Source organism: Mangifera indica, chromosome 2, assembly GCF_011075055.1.
Source record: "Mangifera indica cultivar Alphonso chromosome 2, CATAS_Mindica_2.1, whole genome shotgun sequence".
In the NCBI taxonomy this organism is placed as follows: domain Eukaryota; kingdom Viridiplantae; phylum Streptophyta; class Magnoliopsida; order Sapindales; family Anacardiaceae; genus Mangifera; species Mangifera indica.
In genome coordinates this window covers 18,368,434-18,388,511 of record NC_058138.1, presented here as the reverse complement: position 1 = coordinate 18,388,511, position 20,078 = coordinate 18,368,434, and the positions used below count along the sequence as shown (strand labels likewise).

General features: G+C 33.3%; 2 protein-coding genes across 6 annotated transcripts; one reads left to right on the top strand and one right to left on the bottom strand.

Moving 5' to 3' along the window:
- Window positions 1-309: 309 nt before the first annotated feature.
- Window positions 310-2,081, top strand: LOC123205495 ((R)-specific enoyl-CoA hydratase). 4 transcript variants are annotated; one of them, XM_044622483.1, is made up of 4 exons: window positions 310-535; window positions 962-1,280; window positions 1,536-1,651; window positions 1,735-2,081. In XM_044622483.1, exons 2-4 carry the CDS (start codon window positions 1,011-1,013, stop codon window positions 1,853-1,855), a joined length of 507 nt encoding a protein of 168 aa, XP_044478418.1. In that variant the 5' UTR covers window positions 310-535; window positions 962-1,010; the 3' UTR covers window positions 1,856-2,081. The 4 variants fall into 4 exon arrangements, with proteins under 4 accessions (XP_044478418.1, XP_044478393.1, XP_044478410.1 ...); XM_044622458.1 differs by having other exon boundaries at window positions 315-535; window positions 955-1,280; XM_044622475.1 differs by lacking the exon at window positions 310-535 and adding an exon at window positions 599-750 and having other exon boundaries at window positions 955-1,280.
- Window positions 2,082-2,121: 40 nt separating this feature from the next.
- LOC123205472 (tRNA ligase 1) lies at window positions 2,122-18,774 on the bottom strand. Of its 2 annotated transcripts, XR_006499855.1 has the most exons (28): window positions 18,472-18,774; window positions 17,169-17,609; window positions 16,756-16,806; window positions 16,474-16,556; window positions 15,822-15,921; window positions 15,032-15,110; window positions 14,332-14,455; window positions 13,381-13,487; window positions 12,467-12,595; window positions 11,414-11,478; window positions 11,162-11,326; window positions 10,618-10,778; window positions 10,478-10,509; window positions 9,636-9,808; window positions 8,779-8,858; window positions 8,160-8,225; window positions 7,765-8,051; window positions 7,264-7,371; window positions 6,944-7,041; window positions 6,324-6,384; window positions 5,543-5,619; window positions 4,902-4,973; window positions 4,740-4,816; window positions 4,227-4,307; window positions 3,567-3,669; window positions 3,304-3,462; window positions 3,089-3,151; window positions 2,670-2,808 (listed from the first exon to the last, which is right to left on the bottom strand). XR_006499855.1 is itself a non-coding variant. In XM_044622423.1 (27 exons), exons 1-27 carry the CDS (start codon window positions 18,664-18,666, stop codon window positions 2,416-2,418), a joined length of 3,567 nt encoding a protein of 1,188 aa, XP_044478358.1. In that variant the 5' UTR covers window positions 18,667-18,771; the 3' UTR covers window positions 2,122-2,415. The 2 variants fall into 2 exon arrangements, 1 of the variants encoding a protein (XP_044478358.1); XM_044622423.1 differs by lacking the exon at window positions 3,089-3,151 and having other exon boundaries at window positions 2,122-2,808; window positions 18,472-18,771.
- Between the last annotated feature and the right edge of the window lie 1,304 nt (window positions 18,775-20,078).

Sequence of the window (20,078 nt, the reverse complement as noted above, 5' to 3'; positions counted from 1 at the left end):
ATGGATGTTTTTCATGAAAATATTTGCATCCCTCTGTTGTCAATAGTGAAATACACAACTATTTGTGGGATGTTTTTATAAAATTTTTACTTTTTGCAAGTAATTTTTTCAGGGTTTTACAAACGTAACAAATATTCGAACTTAAGTTTCTATCCGAAAATTCTAATATTGTATCAGTTTTGTTAACCTTTAATACAAAATTTTTACTTTCATTTAACCTTGGTTTGAAGTTCTAGCTATTCAAAATCAATGCAAGGTATACATACTTTAGAATATGTATTTGGGTATGTAAAATTATATATGATAATATATCATCCGGTCGAGCGGACATAATTTTATTGGTAAAATAAAATGTGACAACGAAAATACCATACAGGCGAAAGACAATTTGGTAGTTTGAAAACGAAGTGTGAGTTAGGAGGTTAAAATCTTTCATTTTGATTCGGAGTCACCTAATCAAATTCATAGCATCGTTCGTGGGCGCCATATGCAAGATTGAAGCGTATTCTATTTCTGGCAAAAACGAAGAGTCGAGGTAATTAACTCTGTTTTTAACCAATCAATTATTATCTGTTAACCAAAATATAAGTGGGAAACTGAACCGACGGTTTTCTTTACGTTCAATTTGTTCGACGAAATGACGCAACAAAGACATCACACTGCATGTTCAACTGAAATCTTTTTATTGGATTCATCCAGTTAGATTTTTATTAAAAGAATCGTACATTTGTTGCATTGGAGTAAATAAATGTATATAGTGTTCATGATTACTTTGTTTCTATTCTGCTTGTTCAACTGTCACTGATTTTGATGGGCTTTGTTTCTATTAATTTTGCAAGGGCTTTTTTTTTTTCCATTTTATAATTCAAATTCAATGCACGTTCTTCTAGTTTTGTGCAAACAATTCGCCCTTAAAAACTGGGCAGCAGACTCTTAATTTGTTATTTGGTTCAGAATGCAGAGACACTGAATTCGAGTTGCTTCTTCACATTTGAAAGCCAACGGCAAGAATGTTGATCAAGAGTCTGCTCTCAAGTAGTTTCCCCTCTGTGGTGAGGTGTTTTTCATCAATAGAACCGAATGTACTTAGAAGTGGAGATATCTTGAGACAAACAAGGGTATATTCGAGTGAAGATGTTCTTGAATACTCTAAGGTCAGTCAGGACTCCAATCCTCTTCATTTTGAACCCGAAATTGCTAGAGCCGCTGGTTTTGATGATCCACTTGTTCATGGGATGCTTGTTGCTGCACTATTTCCTCGGATCATTTCTTCCCATTTTGTAAGTCAATGGTTCAGATCCTCTTCACTTTTGTTTTTTGTTATCTTTTTTTTATGGGAATCATACATATATTCTATTTGGGGATTTGACTACTGGGATATACATATTTTCAATTGTATGAAACTTTGTAAGTAGAAGATCAACACTGGATTTAATAGTGAATCAAAATATATATATATATATGTATAAAAAATCTGGGCAAATTCAATTTGGAGTGGAAGATCTCTAACATTTTAATGTGATTGTACTTTGTAGCCTGGAGCAATATATGTATCCCAAAGCCTGCATTTCAGGTTACCAGTCTACATTGGAGACAAGATTCTTGGTGAGGTACAAGCTCTTAATATAAGAGAAATGAAGAAAAAATACCTGTAAGCTGACAACACCTACAGAAGCTTATCATTTGTTAAACATTACTACCACCACTGACTTTGGGATTTTGTTTGTGGTTTAGAGTGAAATTCTCAACAAAGTGTTTGAAGAATGGCGAACTTGTAGTTCTTGATGGCGAGGCAATGGCAATATTACCAACTCTTGCTGTGTTTGAAGAACAATCCACCATAGATAGGAGCTAGTGCAAAGTTATAAATTCAGGTTTCAAATAATCTACTCCTAAAGGGCCTCGTACATGCTTCCATGATTTCTATTATTTATTTAAGCAAAGGACCTGATAAGAGATCATGCATTGATTTAATCTGATCGAGAGGCTTCATTTCATTTTTTGGTAAAAATATTTTGCAGCTGTTCCAGAGTAAAACGGAGCTTTTTGCTGTCAATAATAAACTCTTTATTTATCAAGTACATGAACAACAGAGCACATATAGAAAACACCTCTTCGAGCTGCACAAAAAACCTTATTAACCTGTTCTGGTAATACAGACAGTTGTTTATTACAGATCAACTTCATAGTACATGAATTCTATTATAATCACCACTACTTGAGCAAAATTTCTTTCAGCCAGATATCTCCGAAAGAGACTCACTTTTTTTAATATCTTATCTATACACCCACATTTATAATTTTCAGTACCAAGTAGCCAAAGAATCTCATGTCATGGAAATTCATACAATAAAATTTAGACCAATCCATTTCCTGAGTCGCTATGTGATACAGAAAAGAATAAAAAGATTGCAGTTAATAAAATTCCAATGTGCCTGTTATGGTAGTCGGAGGATTGATTTCGATAAGGGTTGCTTTCCCCTCTGAATGCAATTGTGGCAAGTTGTTAGCCTCCTTTGGTGCAACTCCCTCTCCAGTCCATATGGTAACATGGGGCCACTGGTTTTGTGAAATTATTTTTTCCCCGTCAACAGAACCAAGTTGAGCTTCCAATGCAGCCATTTTATCAGTGAAGAGCAATGCGGTCAATTCAACAGGTACATTTTGATGGAGAAAGGGACCATAACTGGCAACAACCGATACACCGTGGCTCTTCTTGTGAGCCAGAGTAACATGTGCCTTCTTAAGGCAATGCTCCATGTCTTTGTCCTTGAAAAAATGCTCAATGTTTGGATCCTTCCCAGATAACTGCTCAAATAAGAGGTAAAAGGAGAGATGGTCAATAGATAGGGCAAAAGTGAATAATCAGATGTTCATGATTTACTAGTAGTAGATGATAAACATATTTACTCGCGCCCTTTTTGTAAATTAAAAAGAAAATCCATAGGAAAAGATTAGTTCCTCCAGAACAGTAGCCCTGCAGTTGATATAGATAAATAGGCTTGCCCATATTATAATCCCTAAGAAAAAGAGAGGAGATGCAGATTGATTTCCTGAATCCAGTATCATCATTTTAGACACCTCATACCATTGATTATATTGACGATGATCATAACTCAACCTCGCAAAGTAGACTTATATTGAACTACCCCTGAAATCATGGACGACAAAGACATTACAGCAGATGAACAATTCAATTAAGCATATCAACCCAATGGTAGACCTTAGTGAAATTCTCACATGTTTAAACTTGAGTAAGATGAAAACCTAATGTTTTACAGTTGAGAAGAATGGTCCACTTACATTTTTAAGGAGGCTTAGGATATTTGTATCAGGTAGAGAAACAGCAGCAAAAACAATGACTCCAAACTTCCTCTTCTCGGTACTCACTGTTTGGTGCTCACCCTTTGCAACAAGCCTAAGTTTTTCCAACACTTGCTTAACCACAGATTCAAACGGAACCTGAGAACAAACAATACGTGAAGCAAAAGATAATTATTTGACCCAACTGATATGACTTGACGCATCATAATGTATGTTAAAGAATAAAAATAAAAGATATTGACCTGAACAGATTCCAGATAGTTGGCATTGCTATCTAAAGTGTCTCGCAACTGTTTCTCCCATTTAGCCCATTCCTTTGCATAAGATCCTTTGGTGGATTCCAATCTAAATATGGAAAGAAAAGCAAATATGTAAAGCATACCCAGAGCAATGATGTTTTTACTGGCACTTACAGAAGAATAAAGAACAAAAGTGCAAGGTTAATAGGTACTACAAAAGAAAGGGGAATATCAATAATAACAATGAATGATAATCCCAAAAACAACATGAAAAATATTTTTCATAATTTCTTTTTTCTCAAAAAATTCTAGAAAGCAACTGACACAGAGTTCATGCTTCGACATAATTTAGACAAAGCAAAAGAAGCCACTAGAAGTTATTAAAAGAATTAATAAATTATTATAAAATTGGACTTTACAAAACACCAAAAAATTTCAAATCTAATGTCTCAAATATCAAAATTTGATAGTTAGCCAATTGCTGCTATTCTCATGCCATAAGGCAAATCATACCGTCCGTATTCTGTTAATTGGAAGCTTGTGCAGATTAGTTATGAGATGATTACATGTTATACAAGAAGTGGCAGTATGCAATGTTAATATGTGAATAAGAATCAATAGTATTACTCATCTAATGGAGAAATGTAAAGATTTGATATCAACCTTCCATGTCTGTTACTGTGAAGCTTGTATAGATTTATACCCTCCTCCAAAACAGACTTCACACCATCAGGCAGAGGTCTCCTGCATATTCAAGCACATAAATTACTTCAGTGCACTGCATGACTAAACCAGAAAATCAACAATCACATAACATCGATTATGTTCTATCCATAACAACAAACAATTAATAGTCTCTCCATAAAAAAGAGGTCATATTTCTATTATATACAGAAATATAAGGAAATAAAAAGCATAAAATGGATCAAGGGGGAGACAAGAAAAACAAAAAGTCCAGTAACTTAATGACCCAAATTCAAGGAGCAGTGAGGAAAAAAGTATTAATAAAAGCGATACTTTAACATTGCATGCTATTACAAATATAATCGAGCATATGATGTATAAGGAGAAAAAAAAATAGTCAATAAATCAAAGGCAAGTATCACCTTGAAACAACAATAAGCAGGTCTATCACTTTTATGCTTCTACAAGTATCTTTAAAGGGAACATTCTTACCTGTCGTCTTTTAGTAATGGCATTTTGATAAGAGAATCAAAACGTTCAACTAATTCACTTTCAAACTCTTCACGGCTCTGAAAAATTGAGGGAAAGAGTAATGAAAATACTTTCAAAATAGGTTGATCCATAACACACCAGTTGAAGGATCTAACATCATACCTTGCCATCATATAGGTGATAAAACATTAGCAGCACATAGCCAGCATTTGGAGAATTCTTGTCAAGATTTCCCTAAATTCATATAGCAATAAAAAAAAAAGTAAGACGATTGCAACATATATTGTTGAAGGATGAATATTTTTATTGGAAACTTACCTATTAGCTTAAGTATTTCAGTCAAGTGGAAACCTAGCAAACAAAAATATGGCCAAATCTTTTTAACTTAAAATTTTGACTTAAAGAGTTTGACATAAATTACCAACCATCAATTTCGAATGATCAAAAAGTGTACAATGTGGTTTAATTAACAATCAAATCTCATTTTTTCCCTCTAGTTCCCAACCATTGGATTAGATGGAATTAAAGGATATAAATTTTGTGTAAAATTTTTTTATGTCAAGAATTTAAGTTAAAAAATCCAACTAATATATATCAACACATAGGATCAATGACACAAATTATAAGGTCAATGCTCTACAAACATTTAAGATTCAATTCAATTGAACAATTAATAATTCTTAGATATGATACAAGTTAAAAAGAAAATTATTCAAATGCAATAATCAAAAGACTAGAAAGTTTGGCTGCATATATTATTGTCAGAAATCCTTACAATTAGAAAGACAAAGATGAATACATACCGGATGATTAACTCTTTGAAGCACACGAAACATGAAAACAGCTAATGCATCAAGAGAAAAGGGATTTGTATCCGTTCCTGTACATTCAATGACCACTATGAAAACCATACAAATGGGGAACAAATGACACATATAAACATTGCCTGAAAAATCATAGACCATCTGTTAGCAGATTAAACACTGTTGAGCAAAACTAAAGCACTTTGATGTTTTGAAAAAGGAAAGGTAACCATCAAAGAACAATTTATTTGACTCATGCTCCTGATAGATACAGTGGACATGCAGTGGCCAGTTTTACAACATGCAGTAGGCAATACCTGCATAGTGTTTCTTTATTGTGCGATAGAGCATATAAATAACATGCTAACACAATTAGCTGGCATGATAGCATATATCTAATCCATTTTGATATATTAAATAACTATCAGGCCATTGAAAGTCTGAATCAATCAGACAAAGATACTCATTAGACAAGAAAGCAACAGCTAAGCGTCCCGCTCAGGCCCTTTCCTTCCTATGGTTAGAGGTCTTGGTTGCAAATTTGTACCTTAGAGAACTCTAAGGCTAAACCTCACAACTCTACAAAATGGTTACATTGCATTTATGGTGATTTTAAAGTTCCAATAGTCATAAACAGAAAATGACTATTAAAATAGGAACAGGGAGATTACTTAAAAGAGATTGACCTAGACTTCCAATGAAAATATAATACAACACAGAATCTCTAACTATTTTCCATATCAAAATCTTTAGGTTGACAAAATAAAACAAGCCAGACAACCTTTAGAATCAGGTACAACAGGAACTGCAGAAGCTCTAGTGCTGCGGCACATGCTTTCGATCTGTACAAACAGAAAAGAACAATCAGAAGCCATATTTTGATATATTCCATAATCACAAGGATCCCATCAGAAATATCCATGCTCATTAAGAGAAAGTTTACACTAGTTAATCAATAAGAAAATACAGTCAAGAAGCTATTTTCATAGTATTTTATATTAATTTATTTCCTACTTGGATTATTTTTTTGTCCCACCAAATTGATTAGGGATAACTAGTATTCGGTAGGGATTGAAAACAAGTGTTTAACAATTTCAAAGTGATTGAATTGATGGCCAAATCCCCTGTCTTTCCTTATTTTATTCTTTCATTTTATATGACACCAATGTAAGATTCATGAAAAAATTATTATGAGACTACCTTGAATACATCCCTTTTGATTTTTTTCTCATGTTCTTCTTCAACTAAATATCAAGTCAAACTTTTGCCTTTTTTTTTTAAATCTTTTCTTTTTTTCTTTTTTCCCTTCATGAAAATGTCTACTTATCATTTACCTACCCTATAGAACATTCTTTATCCATATTGTCAAAAACTTTGCTTGTCCAAAAATAAGAGTGTTACCTGTCTCCAGACTTCTTCATTTGGGGCATTCTTATCAGCAAGCAAAATAGAATACGGTCTTTTCCTCCGCTCATCAGCAACTTTAGCCCAATATTTTCCTATTATATGTATGAATAAACTAGATAACATATATAATAATGGATAACAAACCCTAACAAATACGTTCCAGTCAGTGTAAAAATACAATAATTTTAGTAAATCAGCAGAAATTTGACAAATGATACTTGTAAAAAGTAGAAATCTAATTTGAAGAATCTGATCAATTAAACCCCCACCAAAAGAGAAAACTGTTGCTAAGTTTTCTAGACAATGTGCCATACCTTTTATTAGGTCACCCATCAAACTATGGACTGGCCTATCATCTCCAAGTCCTCCTGGAGCATTCAGTAATTCCTTGCAAAGAGCAGACTTAGCACAACCAGGTATTCCTAAAAATGTCAGTTCAACAAAAATAATTAAGATCTAAGTTGAACTTCCATAATTATTAGAATACAACATTCCAATAAAAATGTATATTTGATGGAAGGTGTAGACAAATTATGGTAGACGTGCGTGAAAACACTTTAATCTTTCTTTTTCCAGACTTCCCTGAACCTTTGCATCAAAAATAGCCTCTAAGGCTTCTAGAACAATTTGGAATCAATATTTTCTTAGGCTTTCGTTGGTGGTGGAACTGACACAGGTGAGGTTATTCAAAGATGGACACCTAATATGTGTCTATTTCCTTCTTAGTGTTATCTTGTGCACCTTTGATTATAATTTGAGTAACAAATTTATTGACAAAGCTAAAACTAATACTGGCTATTCACAAAAATCTTTACCTGGAAAGAAAACTATTAAACCCTCGTCTTTCTGAACTGCAATCTCGACTGAGGGTCCAGTGCTTGGTGGTACCTCCCGCTCGGTATCCAGATCACCTTCTTCATCCCTAACTCCTTCAACAATGGCCAGGAATTCTTCAGCCCTCACTAAGTTTCCAGCAGACCCTATTAAAGCCTGATTCTCAGGACTTCGTCTGGCATACTGCTCGAGGAAAGGCTCAGCTTCAGAAAGATATACTGATGATGATAGTTGTCTGTTTCCATGCTTTCTCCGTATGTACACAGCCCTAAATGCAACAATTTAAAAGAAAACAAACCACTTCACCTTCTGCAAACTAAAACCAAAAAAGAGTCTACAAAAGTAAGAACGTGCAAAAACTTTATTTCAATAATACCATTCATCTAGCATCTTGCTAAGTTGTCTTTGCTTTGCTGCAGAAGTGCCCCATATGTTCATTTGCCTGAAATTCCATAACCATGACAGCATGGCCACTATAATTGTTAACAGTGTCATTATGCTCTCATAAAATTGTAAAAGCAATTTCATGAAGGTCATGATCATGATTATGCTATTGTAAGTGTCACAATTTTTTTATCAACATCATTTATTTTAGTTGACATGTTTTATAACTAAAATTATTGGCATGTTTGCTCTAATGGAATGAGTGAGGAACTGGGAATTCTCATTCCCTCCTCATTCTTTTCTTCACTTCAAGGATTGGACAAAGGAATGGTTATAAAATATGGAAAGGGATACCTAGCCCCAAAGTTAGGAACACTCTTTCCATTCATGATTTTCATCTAAATTTCTATTTTACCCCTTTAAACAATATATTTAAATTTCATTATATTATTAATTAATTATTATTTATTATATGTCAAATACTGTGAATATATTTATATATATTTTTTATTTATTTAAAAAAATTAACTAATTAATATGAAAAAAAGTTGGTAGAAGTACATAAATGAGTAAAAAGAATGCAAACCTAATTCTTGACAATACAACCTCACCTCAGGTAGTAGGCTTTGTAAGCAGCAGGACCATCCTTGAAAAGAATTGACAAGCCATTACGGATGAGAAATGTTCTGATCTGTGGACAAAAATAGCAAAGCATCATGGGAAATTAAATTCTATGGCTTGCAAAGAAAATCAATTTATAGAAACAGTAGAAACAGACATCTTTAAGTTATACGGTGAAATCAATATATGATATCTTTGACAATAGATTCCACGTTACTATAAAGGAAATATGTCAGCACCAAAAAGTTTTAACTGAAAGACAAAATCTATAATTCTGCAGGGGTGTTGCAGAAATATACAAGGACAACAAAATAGGGAATATTTATATTTATATTTATATATATATACACATACATACACACACACACATGAATAGAGATGAGGAATTTGTTTGCAGTTGAATATTGTATAACAAAATTATAACATGCTTAATCTCTTGTAAACAAATGCGACACCATCAAATAAGAAGAACATCCACATCCACAATATAATGGTCAACTTTACCTTTAGCTCTCTTTTATGAAGGATGTACATAAATTATTGTAATAGGGACTTATAATTGAAATTTGAATTTGTTCCATCTTCAAAAAAATCTTTCTTAGTATAAAAATATAATTTATTAATACTAGTAACTTAGTTATATCCTTACGCCACTCTTAACTTATTTGATTGATAGTTAGAGATTGTAGAATAATACCATGTTGAGTAACTTTCATCCAAAAAGCTTAGATTAGTAAGAAAGAAAACAACGATAGTATTAAAGCTCTACAATCATTTATTGCATACAGTTCCAGATGTGACCTTGGCATGAGATTTGTTTGGGTCAGATTTGTTAAATTCCACTTACCTTGTATGTGAGGAACTTCAATTTGATCATTAAGTTTGCATCATCATCAGCCAAATCACCTGTTCCTGATACACCACCATTGCCACAAGCAATTCCTCCCATACTATTGCTTTTTGCAATTTCAGCAGATTTTTCTTTGTTTGCCTTGAATAGATTAATATCAACAAAAAAACCTGGGTAGAAATAATAGGTGTCAGTTAAACAGAAAGCTTTGGTTATATGGAACTGTTCCATTCAGCTCCTGAATGGGTTATGTTGAAAAATACAATTTTTCCTCTTATTTACGAAACCGCAAATTGTTACTATTTTGTTAGAGATTTAGATCAGGCATATACCTATAACATCTTTAAATCCATGATAAAGTTCTAGCGACTCAATTTTTCCAGCTTAGCAAGCATTCACATCATGTTCAAAGGGTCCATAGGTACTACCTAAAACGATTATACCTTTAACTCTACCATGGGATTATCATCCAAGATAATTGCATTTCTGTTCACTATTATTATTCAAGCCACTGACACTCCTGTTTTCATGGCACTTCAACATGCCATTTGCTTTTAAAATTCAGCAAGCTTCAAAATCTCTCATTCTTTGAACACATTTGCATATCTCCATTACTAATCTGTATCTCTAGTTTGTTTTTAATTCGAGAATCAATGTTACTTCAACAAAACTGATAAGATAAACAAGGAAACTAACAAAAGAAGAGATTCCATAAGAGGCAACCTCTAGATTCAAGTGATAATGCATCCAACAAAAAACAGACTTCATATCAACTGCTAGGTTGGAAGTTCTACAAAAAACTGATCAGATAGCTTCAGATAAGTTTTAAACACTTTTACCTCGATATAACGGCCATAATCCTGGCTTGTGCCTGACACAATCAAATTTTCTTAATTAGAGAATGAAATCAGACATTCATCACAAGACAAAAGGAATTACCTATATAGCTCAATAAATAAAACAAAATCAAGATGATGACCTCATCTCTTTTTGGTATCGGCGAAAAGTTGAGTCACTGTGAACATGAATGACCATTTTATAGAAAAGGTTGTCCTTTGAAACAGAGTCAATCTTGTGGAAGTTATGATAACATTTGAAGGCAGCTGGGAAACGCCTCTCTCGTATCAAACGAATCATTTCCTGGTCAGAAAATAAAAAAATATACATAAAAAGATTCATCCTTAGGAAACATAAAATAATGTTACACATGCAAAGACCTTTTACAAAGATATACATACAAAGTGATGTGACAAAAAATAAATAGAAGAGTGAGTATAATGAGTCTGACTCTTTTTTATTCATTTTCTATCATTTTTTGACATGTTACTTTGTATGTAAATCTTTATAAGATGACTTTGCATGAGCAGTGGTACTTTTTAACAAAAGAAGGCCAAAAGAATAAGAAATAAAAGGCAACCAAAGTAATATTTGCTAATAATTTTGCTTAACTTAAAAATTTATCTAACGATTCAAATACATACAAAGAAGAGTTACATTATAGGAAATAGTTGACAAAGCCTCACCTGCAACTTGGCAGTTGAAAAATCAGCAGGATGAGATTGCAAAAATTTTGTCAGAACAGATCTGTCGGCATTTTTTGAATGAATATCACCAGTTTCAGTTCCAAACCAATCTAAATAGGCAGGACAGAATGATGAGCCAACACTCTGAAGAAGCGCTTTTATTTGCTGCAATAGGATTTCAAGAATATTTTTAATAGATTATTTAAGTGCCCCATAAATTTATTACACAATAAAATATGTGCATACAATTACCTGTTTCTCATCTGACCTATTTGCAGCACAAATTGCTCTCAGGCTTGGTCCCAAATCAAGATCAGCTGAAATACAAAGCAACATTAGGTGTTGTTGCAAACGACAAGAATCAAGTTAAATTCTGAAAGAAGCAACAATCAATAATTTCACAAAGTACACTAAATTCACAGAGAGAGAGAGAGAGAGAGAGGTGCATATAAGCAGCTTCATTCCACCAAGTGAAGACAAACTAGGACCCAAATGTTGTGAGACCTATGCTTATAACATATATCTGTGGGTTGTTGGAAAAAATTTATGAATCATCTCAGATTCCCAAAACATTGCCTACATGAATAACCACTAAGCCCAAAAAACAAAATAGAGAAGGAATACAACTCAAATACCATGATATTAACAGGTAGAAAGACCTGTTTTATTCTGCAGACATTGATTCAGTGCACAAAAGGTCAGCATAATTACAGTTATAATACAAGAGAAAAGTTGTGATATTACCTAGACCTCCTACAATTAAGGATTGTGGCTGGGATGGATTTGCCCCCATCTGGCTCCTCCATCCATAGCAATTCTTATCTTTCATAAATTGGTATATTAATATGAACGAGGCAATAACACAATATATCAAAGACAAACATAAATCCTAAGGCATTTCAATTAATAAGTTGGGTACTGAGTTGTATTGCCTTCTTAGGAGTAAACTGTTTAAGGTATAAGTTAACTAAATAAGGGAAGAATTGTGGAAGAAAAGGAATAAATAGAGAGAGGGTTTATGGGATTGGCACAATGCTTGTGTAATCTCTTAGCCATTAGAGTTACATCTCCGACTTCCGAATTCCCATCAAGGTTGAGTACCAAATTTGAAGGTGGAGATCTAGATCTATGGTTGAGAAAATGTTGTTTGTTTCAACAACTATTAATAAAATTCTCCTATTATTTTGCATGTGTTTCTACCATCATGCATCATAGAACTTCTTGGAGTGTAGAATGTAGACAAATCAAGAATCCCAAATTTAAATTGAGCATTTACAAAGAATGCACAGGAAATAAGCAACATACCTCCCTCAATTGGCAGAGGAGGAAAATCTTGCAAAACCTCCTCCATTTGCTTGGAGCTCTCATGGCTTACTATACGAGCAACAAGACCCTCTAAAATTTCACCCTGAACCTTAATATGATCTATTGAACCTGCATATGTTTACAAAGTTAATTTATACTCCATAAAGTTATCTATAAAGGAAACACAGTATCACCTTGTGCATACACTATGACACCATAAGTGTAAAGAAACTTATCAATTGATCAATACCACACTGAAACTAAGACAACAAAAAATGATGACAAGATTACAACAATCATGTGAATGGCTGAATGATGCAAAAAAAAAAAAAGACTGGAAGGGGGCCTAATAGGCCATTATTTGACTTCTCATTTATTTTCTTGAAACTTCTTTTACAAAAACGTGAGTTTGTTTGGGGACTACTAAAAATGAGTCAAAAACTGTTTTCACAATGTGAAGCTAGAAAGGAAGTGAACACAACAATGTCTAAGCCTCAATAGACATTCAGGAGCTATGTTAATTACTGCAATGAAAAAGGGAGCAGTTGGGAAGATTGAACTCATCATAGAATGTTAAATAACAACAAAAGGTATGGAGTCAGTGACATGTGATGCAGCTACTCTAAGGATGATATCACCAGGGGTGCGATATGGTGATGGTGAGGAGACAGGGATGAAGATGGAGATGACCTCCCCTAGTCTCTGAACCTTGCGAAGTATACCCTTTGTCTTTTCATTTCAATTTTTGGTTCCAAACAGCTTTTTTGCATTAAAAAAATCCCTTGTTTGCACGTTTTTTCACTACTACCAAGAGAGGTCATTTTTTTCTTATTGCTTTTTCCTGGGGTGGGGACAACAAAACAATAGGTCAGCTACTCTAAATTAATCGAAGCATAGTGCACTTTAAACTCAACCTGGTATAGATATATCAGCAACTTCATCAAGAGCCCTGCATACAGAAGTTGCTGTTCCTTCTTCACAGAGTGCATCATAAGCTGCAAAAAATGAAGTCGCTGATTTCCTTCATTAACATAAATAAATTTATTATTAGTAATAACCTAATGATAAAATCGACTGAAACAGAAAATTTCTGTTGAAATAATCCACTTGAGAAGATCAGCCATACCAATAGCAGAGTAACAACTACTGCCAATGAAAAAGTGTTGTTAAGATTACATTTAAAAGAAAACGATATTAAGCAATTATATTAACACATTATAACAGATGATGAGTTTTCAATGTCTTCAACCAACACAAATTTTATGTTTCCAATTAAAAAAACACCATGCATCTTCTTGAATATATCTTATAATTAATTATTTCAATAATCGAGAAATTACATGTATTATCACAACCCAACTTATTTTAGTAAGAAAAGGTTATTTTGAAATTTGTTTCCTAAGGTGAAAATGAAAAGCATTATAGACTTCCTTTAGGTTTCTTTCTCCCCTTAATTCCTCAACAGATTACTCTTGAAAAATAAAAGATGTACAATATTTGAATTATGATACAATGTGCTCAGCTTTGTGTGTAGAGAGAGAAAGAACATCCACAAAGGAATCAATAATAAAAAGAAACTTAAAAATTGTTGCAACAGAATTGATTAAAAAAGAAACTTGAGCTAAATAAGGTGAGGGAATTATTTTCATTGTCAAGCACACAGATAAAAAAAATATAATAGTTTACAAAGAAGCAAAAGCAAAGCAAAATAATCCTATCTCCTATCAAAAAAGCAGTACAAGCCAATTATTTGATGTTAATGGTATGAAAGTTTATTAAAAAAAAAATTAGTTACTTAGAATATACAAATTACTAATTCAAATGTTTGTCATAGCACCCACATTATGGACATCTCAAACGCTTACCGAGTTGAGAACAACCACACATGATTTGTTGGTAAACGCCATTTCCGACAAAAAGCAATTATTTTGGGAGTTGAGTAAAACTTTGGCTTTCCATTGCCCAATTCTGTGACTGCTGTCACCACAGCTGTTTAAAGAAATGAAGTGCATTAAAAAATTATTATGTTTTACCAATGGATTGAAGAAAATTGCAGAATATTGTCTTGTCATAAGACAGACGAAAAGAAGAAAAATACAGTTCTGGTAATGGACATACCATTTTTCCAGGTCAATAACAATTCCATCTAAAGCAACAACATGAAAAATTATAAATATATTGGATTCAAGTATCAAAATGTAGATTACTATCATAGAGCCACTCATGTGATCATTTAATTTTAATCACACCTGATGTTTATAGAAAGTATTACAAACCCCCTAAGATCATTAAAACCTCCCCGTATATTATTAAAAAACCTAACTCATGTCAATTTCCAATTAACTGCTAGACATATTTTCCTTGATAAACTCCAAGAGAAATGAATAAAGATGATCTATTTAAAAGAAAATCCATCTCTGCTTGGGACAAACTAAAGATTTCTCTCAGGTTAAATTTCACATATTAAAATCAATTTTCCTTTAAATAAATGAATTTCCAGGTATTTAGGTCTCTACCACCTCTCATTAAATTCCTAAATTGAAAAAAGAGGAAGAAACACTCTACCATAATCTTCTTGAGGACGTTGTCCATGGTCTCCTAAAACAGCAGTTACCAATTCCATTGATATACACATACGATTCTCCTGAAAGAATGACCAACATTAACACAAATTTATTTAAAATCCAAGTAGAACTTATTATAACAACCAAAATTATAATAAACTATACATTTGCTGCAAATATAGAAGTAATGATGCCACGGAGGAAGCAGATGAAAATACACATAACATAAACAGATTTAACAACCACGTGAGCCAGACACACAAACTCTGATCATCAGGGAGATATCCTGAATAAATAAATTCAAGCACTACCCTTATAAAGGGGCAACAATAAATTTTCACACAATTTGTGAACCTTTGGATCAATGCATTTGAATGGTTAAAAAATCAAACTACTGTCATTTCTAATGTGCACCAGATGTACAAATTTCATTGAATCTTAACCATTTCTAGTATGTTGATTTTGAGGCTCAAAGAATGTATCATAATCTGACAAAAAAGTGGGCCTCCACATATTCAAACCAGCAGCTAGCTAAATTTTGCTAGAAAATATTCACTACCTAGCTGTTTCCACATATTTCTCAAAGATCCACATGTAGAACCATGGGAAAGAGCAAAGCATTGCAGAGTGAAAAGCTACATGAAGAAGAATATAAAGCATGCTAAGGGCTAAAGGGCTCTGTATGTTTTAGGAATCCATGGGAATTAGCTGTTGAACACAGATTGCTACAATTAACATTGAGAATTAATGTAAAATATCTTATTCATCTGAATTTAATATGTTATTGTTACCTCAAGAAAATCATTGAACTGGGCTTGCTTTTTAAGAGCTTCAGCACCCCATGCCTCACGAAACAGCCGTCCAAGGACAAAAACACCAACAGCAGTGTATCTATATTCATAAAACTATGTTCAGGGAAAAGTTATCAAAAAAATAAAGTAAAATAAGGAAAAGAGAGACATAATGATACATTTTGGGAAAACTTCTGTCCAACACTCTTGGAACAACTTTATTTCTAATTAAAATTTAAAAAGAAAATTATGGCAAGAGAACTAGCTGTATCATCTTGTGCATCCATTTTTTTTAAGAAATAAGGAACTTGGAAGCTGAATAAATAAAACTATTATCACCAATCTTCAAGAACAAATTCCAGGGAGAACAAGGTTTATCAGTACCAAAATGGCTTAACATTAATTCTCTTTCTAACGCAGCATTCGCAAATTTTATGCCCACTGGAATCTTATAATCATCACAAGCAATCATAAAAAGACATGGAAATGTAAAGGCAAGTGAATGACAAGTTGATTCCCCAACCATTGAACAAATTGAATGCTATGACAAGGTGGGGGCCTAGCAAAAATGATAAACAATAAAAAGAAGCATAGGAAAAAGAATTGAATATAAAGGGGAAAAACAAGAAAAGATTTTGCGTAGCAAGCATACATATTGCCGAAGCTGTTCTTGGCATATGCTCCACCCTTGTGACCCGCATACATAAAAAGAGAACCAGAGTGCTTCAGTGAAACCTGTTAAATGAGCCATAGCCATGAAACCCAACTAATCAAGATTTAGAAAGGTTCCCAATCAACCAGACAGGAAAAATGTATAAGATAACATAAAATAATTGAATCTCTAATTAAATAAAAAATGAGTAACATACATATATTATATACATATTTATATGAACAATCATCCAAGACAGGCAGAAAAGAGAAAATTACTTGCCTCCAAGGTTCCCAGGCCTTTAGATACCACTTCTATCATCCTGGCCCTGACCTAGATATTTTAGAATAAACAATAACTTAAAACTTTCAGAGAAAGCTTACAATCACTAGTTAAAAAAAGAAATAAATCTAAAATGGAAGCAAATAGATAATAGCCACACATCCACCTGTCAGCAGCAAATACTTAGCTACCCATTGGCCAAATGAGGGAAAAAATGAATGGGATTTGGGGGTCAGGGGTCACTTATAACCAGGAAAACCAAATACAAATGCTTGATGAATTTTCATAGCATATATTTTTGCTTGTTTCTCACCACAATATATACGAAAGGGTTGACTGTTATATGATGATTCAAAAGATGAATGTGAAATTTACACCCAAGTATGTGGAAAGTCACAGGACAAGAAGTGTACCTCTTGATCAGACTTCTCATTTTCGAATTTAGGATAGAATGTGGCTCTTATTTCAGCAAGTGAATAAGTCGAATTGTCCACCGTGAAATTTTCCAACAGATTTCCCTTCAATATTTTACTCAAACTCATGCTGCTTTTTTGGGATGTTGCTGCTTCAGATGCATTTCCAGTTTCTGTGGCCCCACTCACTGTCCCATAGGAATTTGGTTTCCACAATACCTTTTGACCTTGCATGGGATCCTGGTTTGCCACTTGCACACTCCCAAGTTTGACAGCTTGAACAGAAGCATGAGATTGTCCATTGTTTTCAGCAATACTCAATTCACTTAGTCTGTTACTGACGGCTTCTGCAATGGAAGAGGTTGTATCCTCCATGGCTGTAGATGTTATTTCTGTTGTTGGCTTTTGTACCCAAGTTTGTTGTCCATAACCACCTCGTCCCTGAATATTAAAGGCCAATGTCTCAATTGATCAATTCAAAAATTAAGCCTATTATATTGGGCCATGGAGAGACTGGATATTATAGTTTCTTAATTATGATCAGAAATTTAGAAAGGAGGCAACGAGTTGATTGCTACTGAAATTATAACCAATTAATGATACAAATCAGCATTCTAATTTATTAGATTGGATGCAGATCAGAACTGACAGAGTAATCTTCCCACTATAATAACATCACAAAGACACAACAAAACAATTAAGTCAAATTAAGGGTCATTCTACCAAGCTGGAAACATATCAAACTAAAGGAACATTTTATCCTAGCCAAAACTTCTCCTTTTTCTTATATGATTCCAATTTTCTGACAGTCATACATTCTCAACAAACAGACAGAAAACTCTTCCAATTGAATTGTCACGTCATTTCTTTTAATTAGCTTAGTTTTAGTCTTTTTTACTCTTCCATTGCACATAAATTTGTTTATTAATGTGTGATAATATTACTCCAATGCCATCATAGGAAGAAAATTTTAGAACTACCATAGACAAGAACTAATAAATTTTCAGAAATGATTAACCAACTGAGACGTATTTTCAAGAAGGTGTAAAATGGTAGGAAGAGATTCCGAGTGGACCAGTTGAAATAGACTGCATAGTAGTTTATTTAAACATCAAAGTATAGAATAACAGAAACAATACTATCATTGTCAGTCTCAGCCTATTATACTTAAAATAAGAGCAAGCGAATGTAAGTCTTAAAATCTCTGGACCATACAATTGGATTATACCAAGGCTTCACAATCTTATGTCAAAAGCATCGCAAACAAACAAAACATTGAAAATCAATAAAGTGATGAACGGACCTGATTCGTGATTACTGAAGAAGAAGATGATGGTGAAACGGGGGAAGTAAAACGAATAGAGCGAGGTAGGGTTAAGTAAGAATTAGAGGAACGAAGGAAGAAGAAAGCTATGGATTTCGAAGAAGAAGAAAAACAAGAACGACGGATAGAGTGAGAGAAAGAGAGCTTGAAGATGATTATCTGCGATGCCGACATTCAAGTGAAGTAGCTGGCGAGCTGGCTATATTTATAAAGCATAAAACGACACGAGGCAGGGCACAAACAGAGAGAGAGAGAGTTCACGATTCACAGTCTCATAGCCGCCTACGAGGTAAATGTGAAGACCGAGTCAACAGGAAGGTCATCAGGGTTTCGGTGAGTTGCGGTGCACGGGATTAGTCGGAAGCTTGGCTGGGTGCCCGCCACGTGCTGACTTGTGGGCCCAAACAGTTGATCACAGTTTGGGCCGTAACATAACTCCGTCACAAATATTCACAATGCTTTGCCTGATAAAATTGATTTAGTTAACGGACGGCTGCTGTTTCGTGTGTGATAGAATTGATTGGACTAGATTAAATGTTTTCACAACCGAATAACTGTCTCAATTAAATTTTAGATGGATTGATTAACTAAGATGATGCGCATAAGTTTGGGAGAACGGCTATTCCCGCTCGTTTTGTTGCATTTTCTCACCTATTAAAAAAAATTACTCTTATTAGTTCATTTTTAAAGTTTTAATATTAATTTAATAAATTTAGTTACTTTGTAATAATATTAAAAGAATATATTTTTATTTTATATATTATTTCATAAATTTGCTTTTCTAAGCCAACATCAACTTCACCTTATTATCATTCATAACACCATCACACATATCAAATTTGACTTAAGTAATTTGTCGTCTCACTGATGTGGTCTTATGTTTTTTTTTTCCACTGCCTCTTTTCTCTGCTTTTCATTAAGTGGGTATTAATTTTTCAACTTTGTTATTAAGAGTGTATACAGTTCAATTTAAGACCAAACCAAACAGAAAATTTATGGTTTGATTTATTTTGGTTTACAGTTTGAGTCGAAAAAACTAAATTTTAATATTATTAATAAATAATAAGTAACATTCAATCAAATGATGTCAAATTATTTAAATATTCAATTAAGTATTTAAAATTAGATACACATAATATTCTTCTACTGTAAAGGTACGTTTTTGTTTTATTTCGTCCTTCAAAATAGGTTCAAGAACATTAATACTTTGACTTTCCCTCAATTGATCAAATTGATCTTCAATTTGGCAAGAGAATACATATTCTTCAATTGTTTATATAAATCTTGCAATTGAATCTTCCACTCTTTTAACTCTATATGTGTCATTCAATCTTTGAAATAGAAGCAGTTCCTCACACTAAGTCAATTGCAAAGTTAACATATCTGTCCAGGAGTAAGCCCAACTAGTCTTATGGGAACACATGGGAAAATTCCCTTAACTAAATGGATATTTTCAAGACAACTCCCAACATTACCATTTGTGATTACACAAGCCAAAAATTTTTCACTTCTATTATGATGGATTAAATATCTTTTGTAAGGATTCATTAAAAAGATACCACGATTTCCTCCACGAAATCCCTGAT

What these genes read in the sequence shown, in the direction of transcription:
- LOC123205495 (XM_044622483.1), top strand. Translation starts at nt 1,011, where the DNA reads ATGTTGATCAAGAGTCTGCTCTCAAGTAGTTTCCCCTCTGTGGTGAGG. An exon ending in GGATCATTTCTTCCCATTTT is followed by an intron (nt 1,281 to 1,535) that starts GTAAGTCAATGG and finishes TGTACTTTGTAG; the next exon opens with CCTGGAGCAATATATGTATC. An exon ending in GAAATGAAGAAAAAATACCT is followed by an intron (nt 1,652 to 1,734) that starts GTAAGCTGACAA and finishes TTTGTGGTTTAG; the next exon opens with AGTGAAATTCTCAACAAAGT.
- LOC123205472 (XM_044622423.1), bottom strand. Translation starts at nt 18,666, where the DNA reads ATGTCGGCATCGCAGATAATCATCTTCAAGCTCTCTTTCTCTCACTCT. An exon ending in TCCTCTGCCAATTGAGGGAG is followed by an intron (nt 11,479 to 12,466) that starts GTATGTTGCTTA and finishes TTTGTATTTCAG; the next exon opens with CTGATCTTGATTTGGGACCA. An exon ending in TTTCAACTGCCAAGTTGCAG is followed by an intron (nt 10,779 to 11,161) that starts GTGAGGCTTTGT and finishes TTTTCTGACCAG; the next exon opens with GAAATGATTCGTTTGATACG.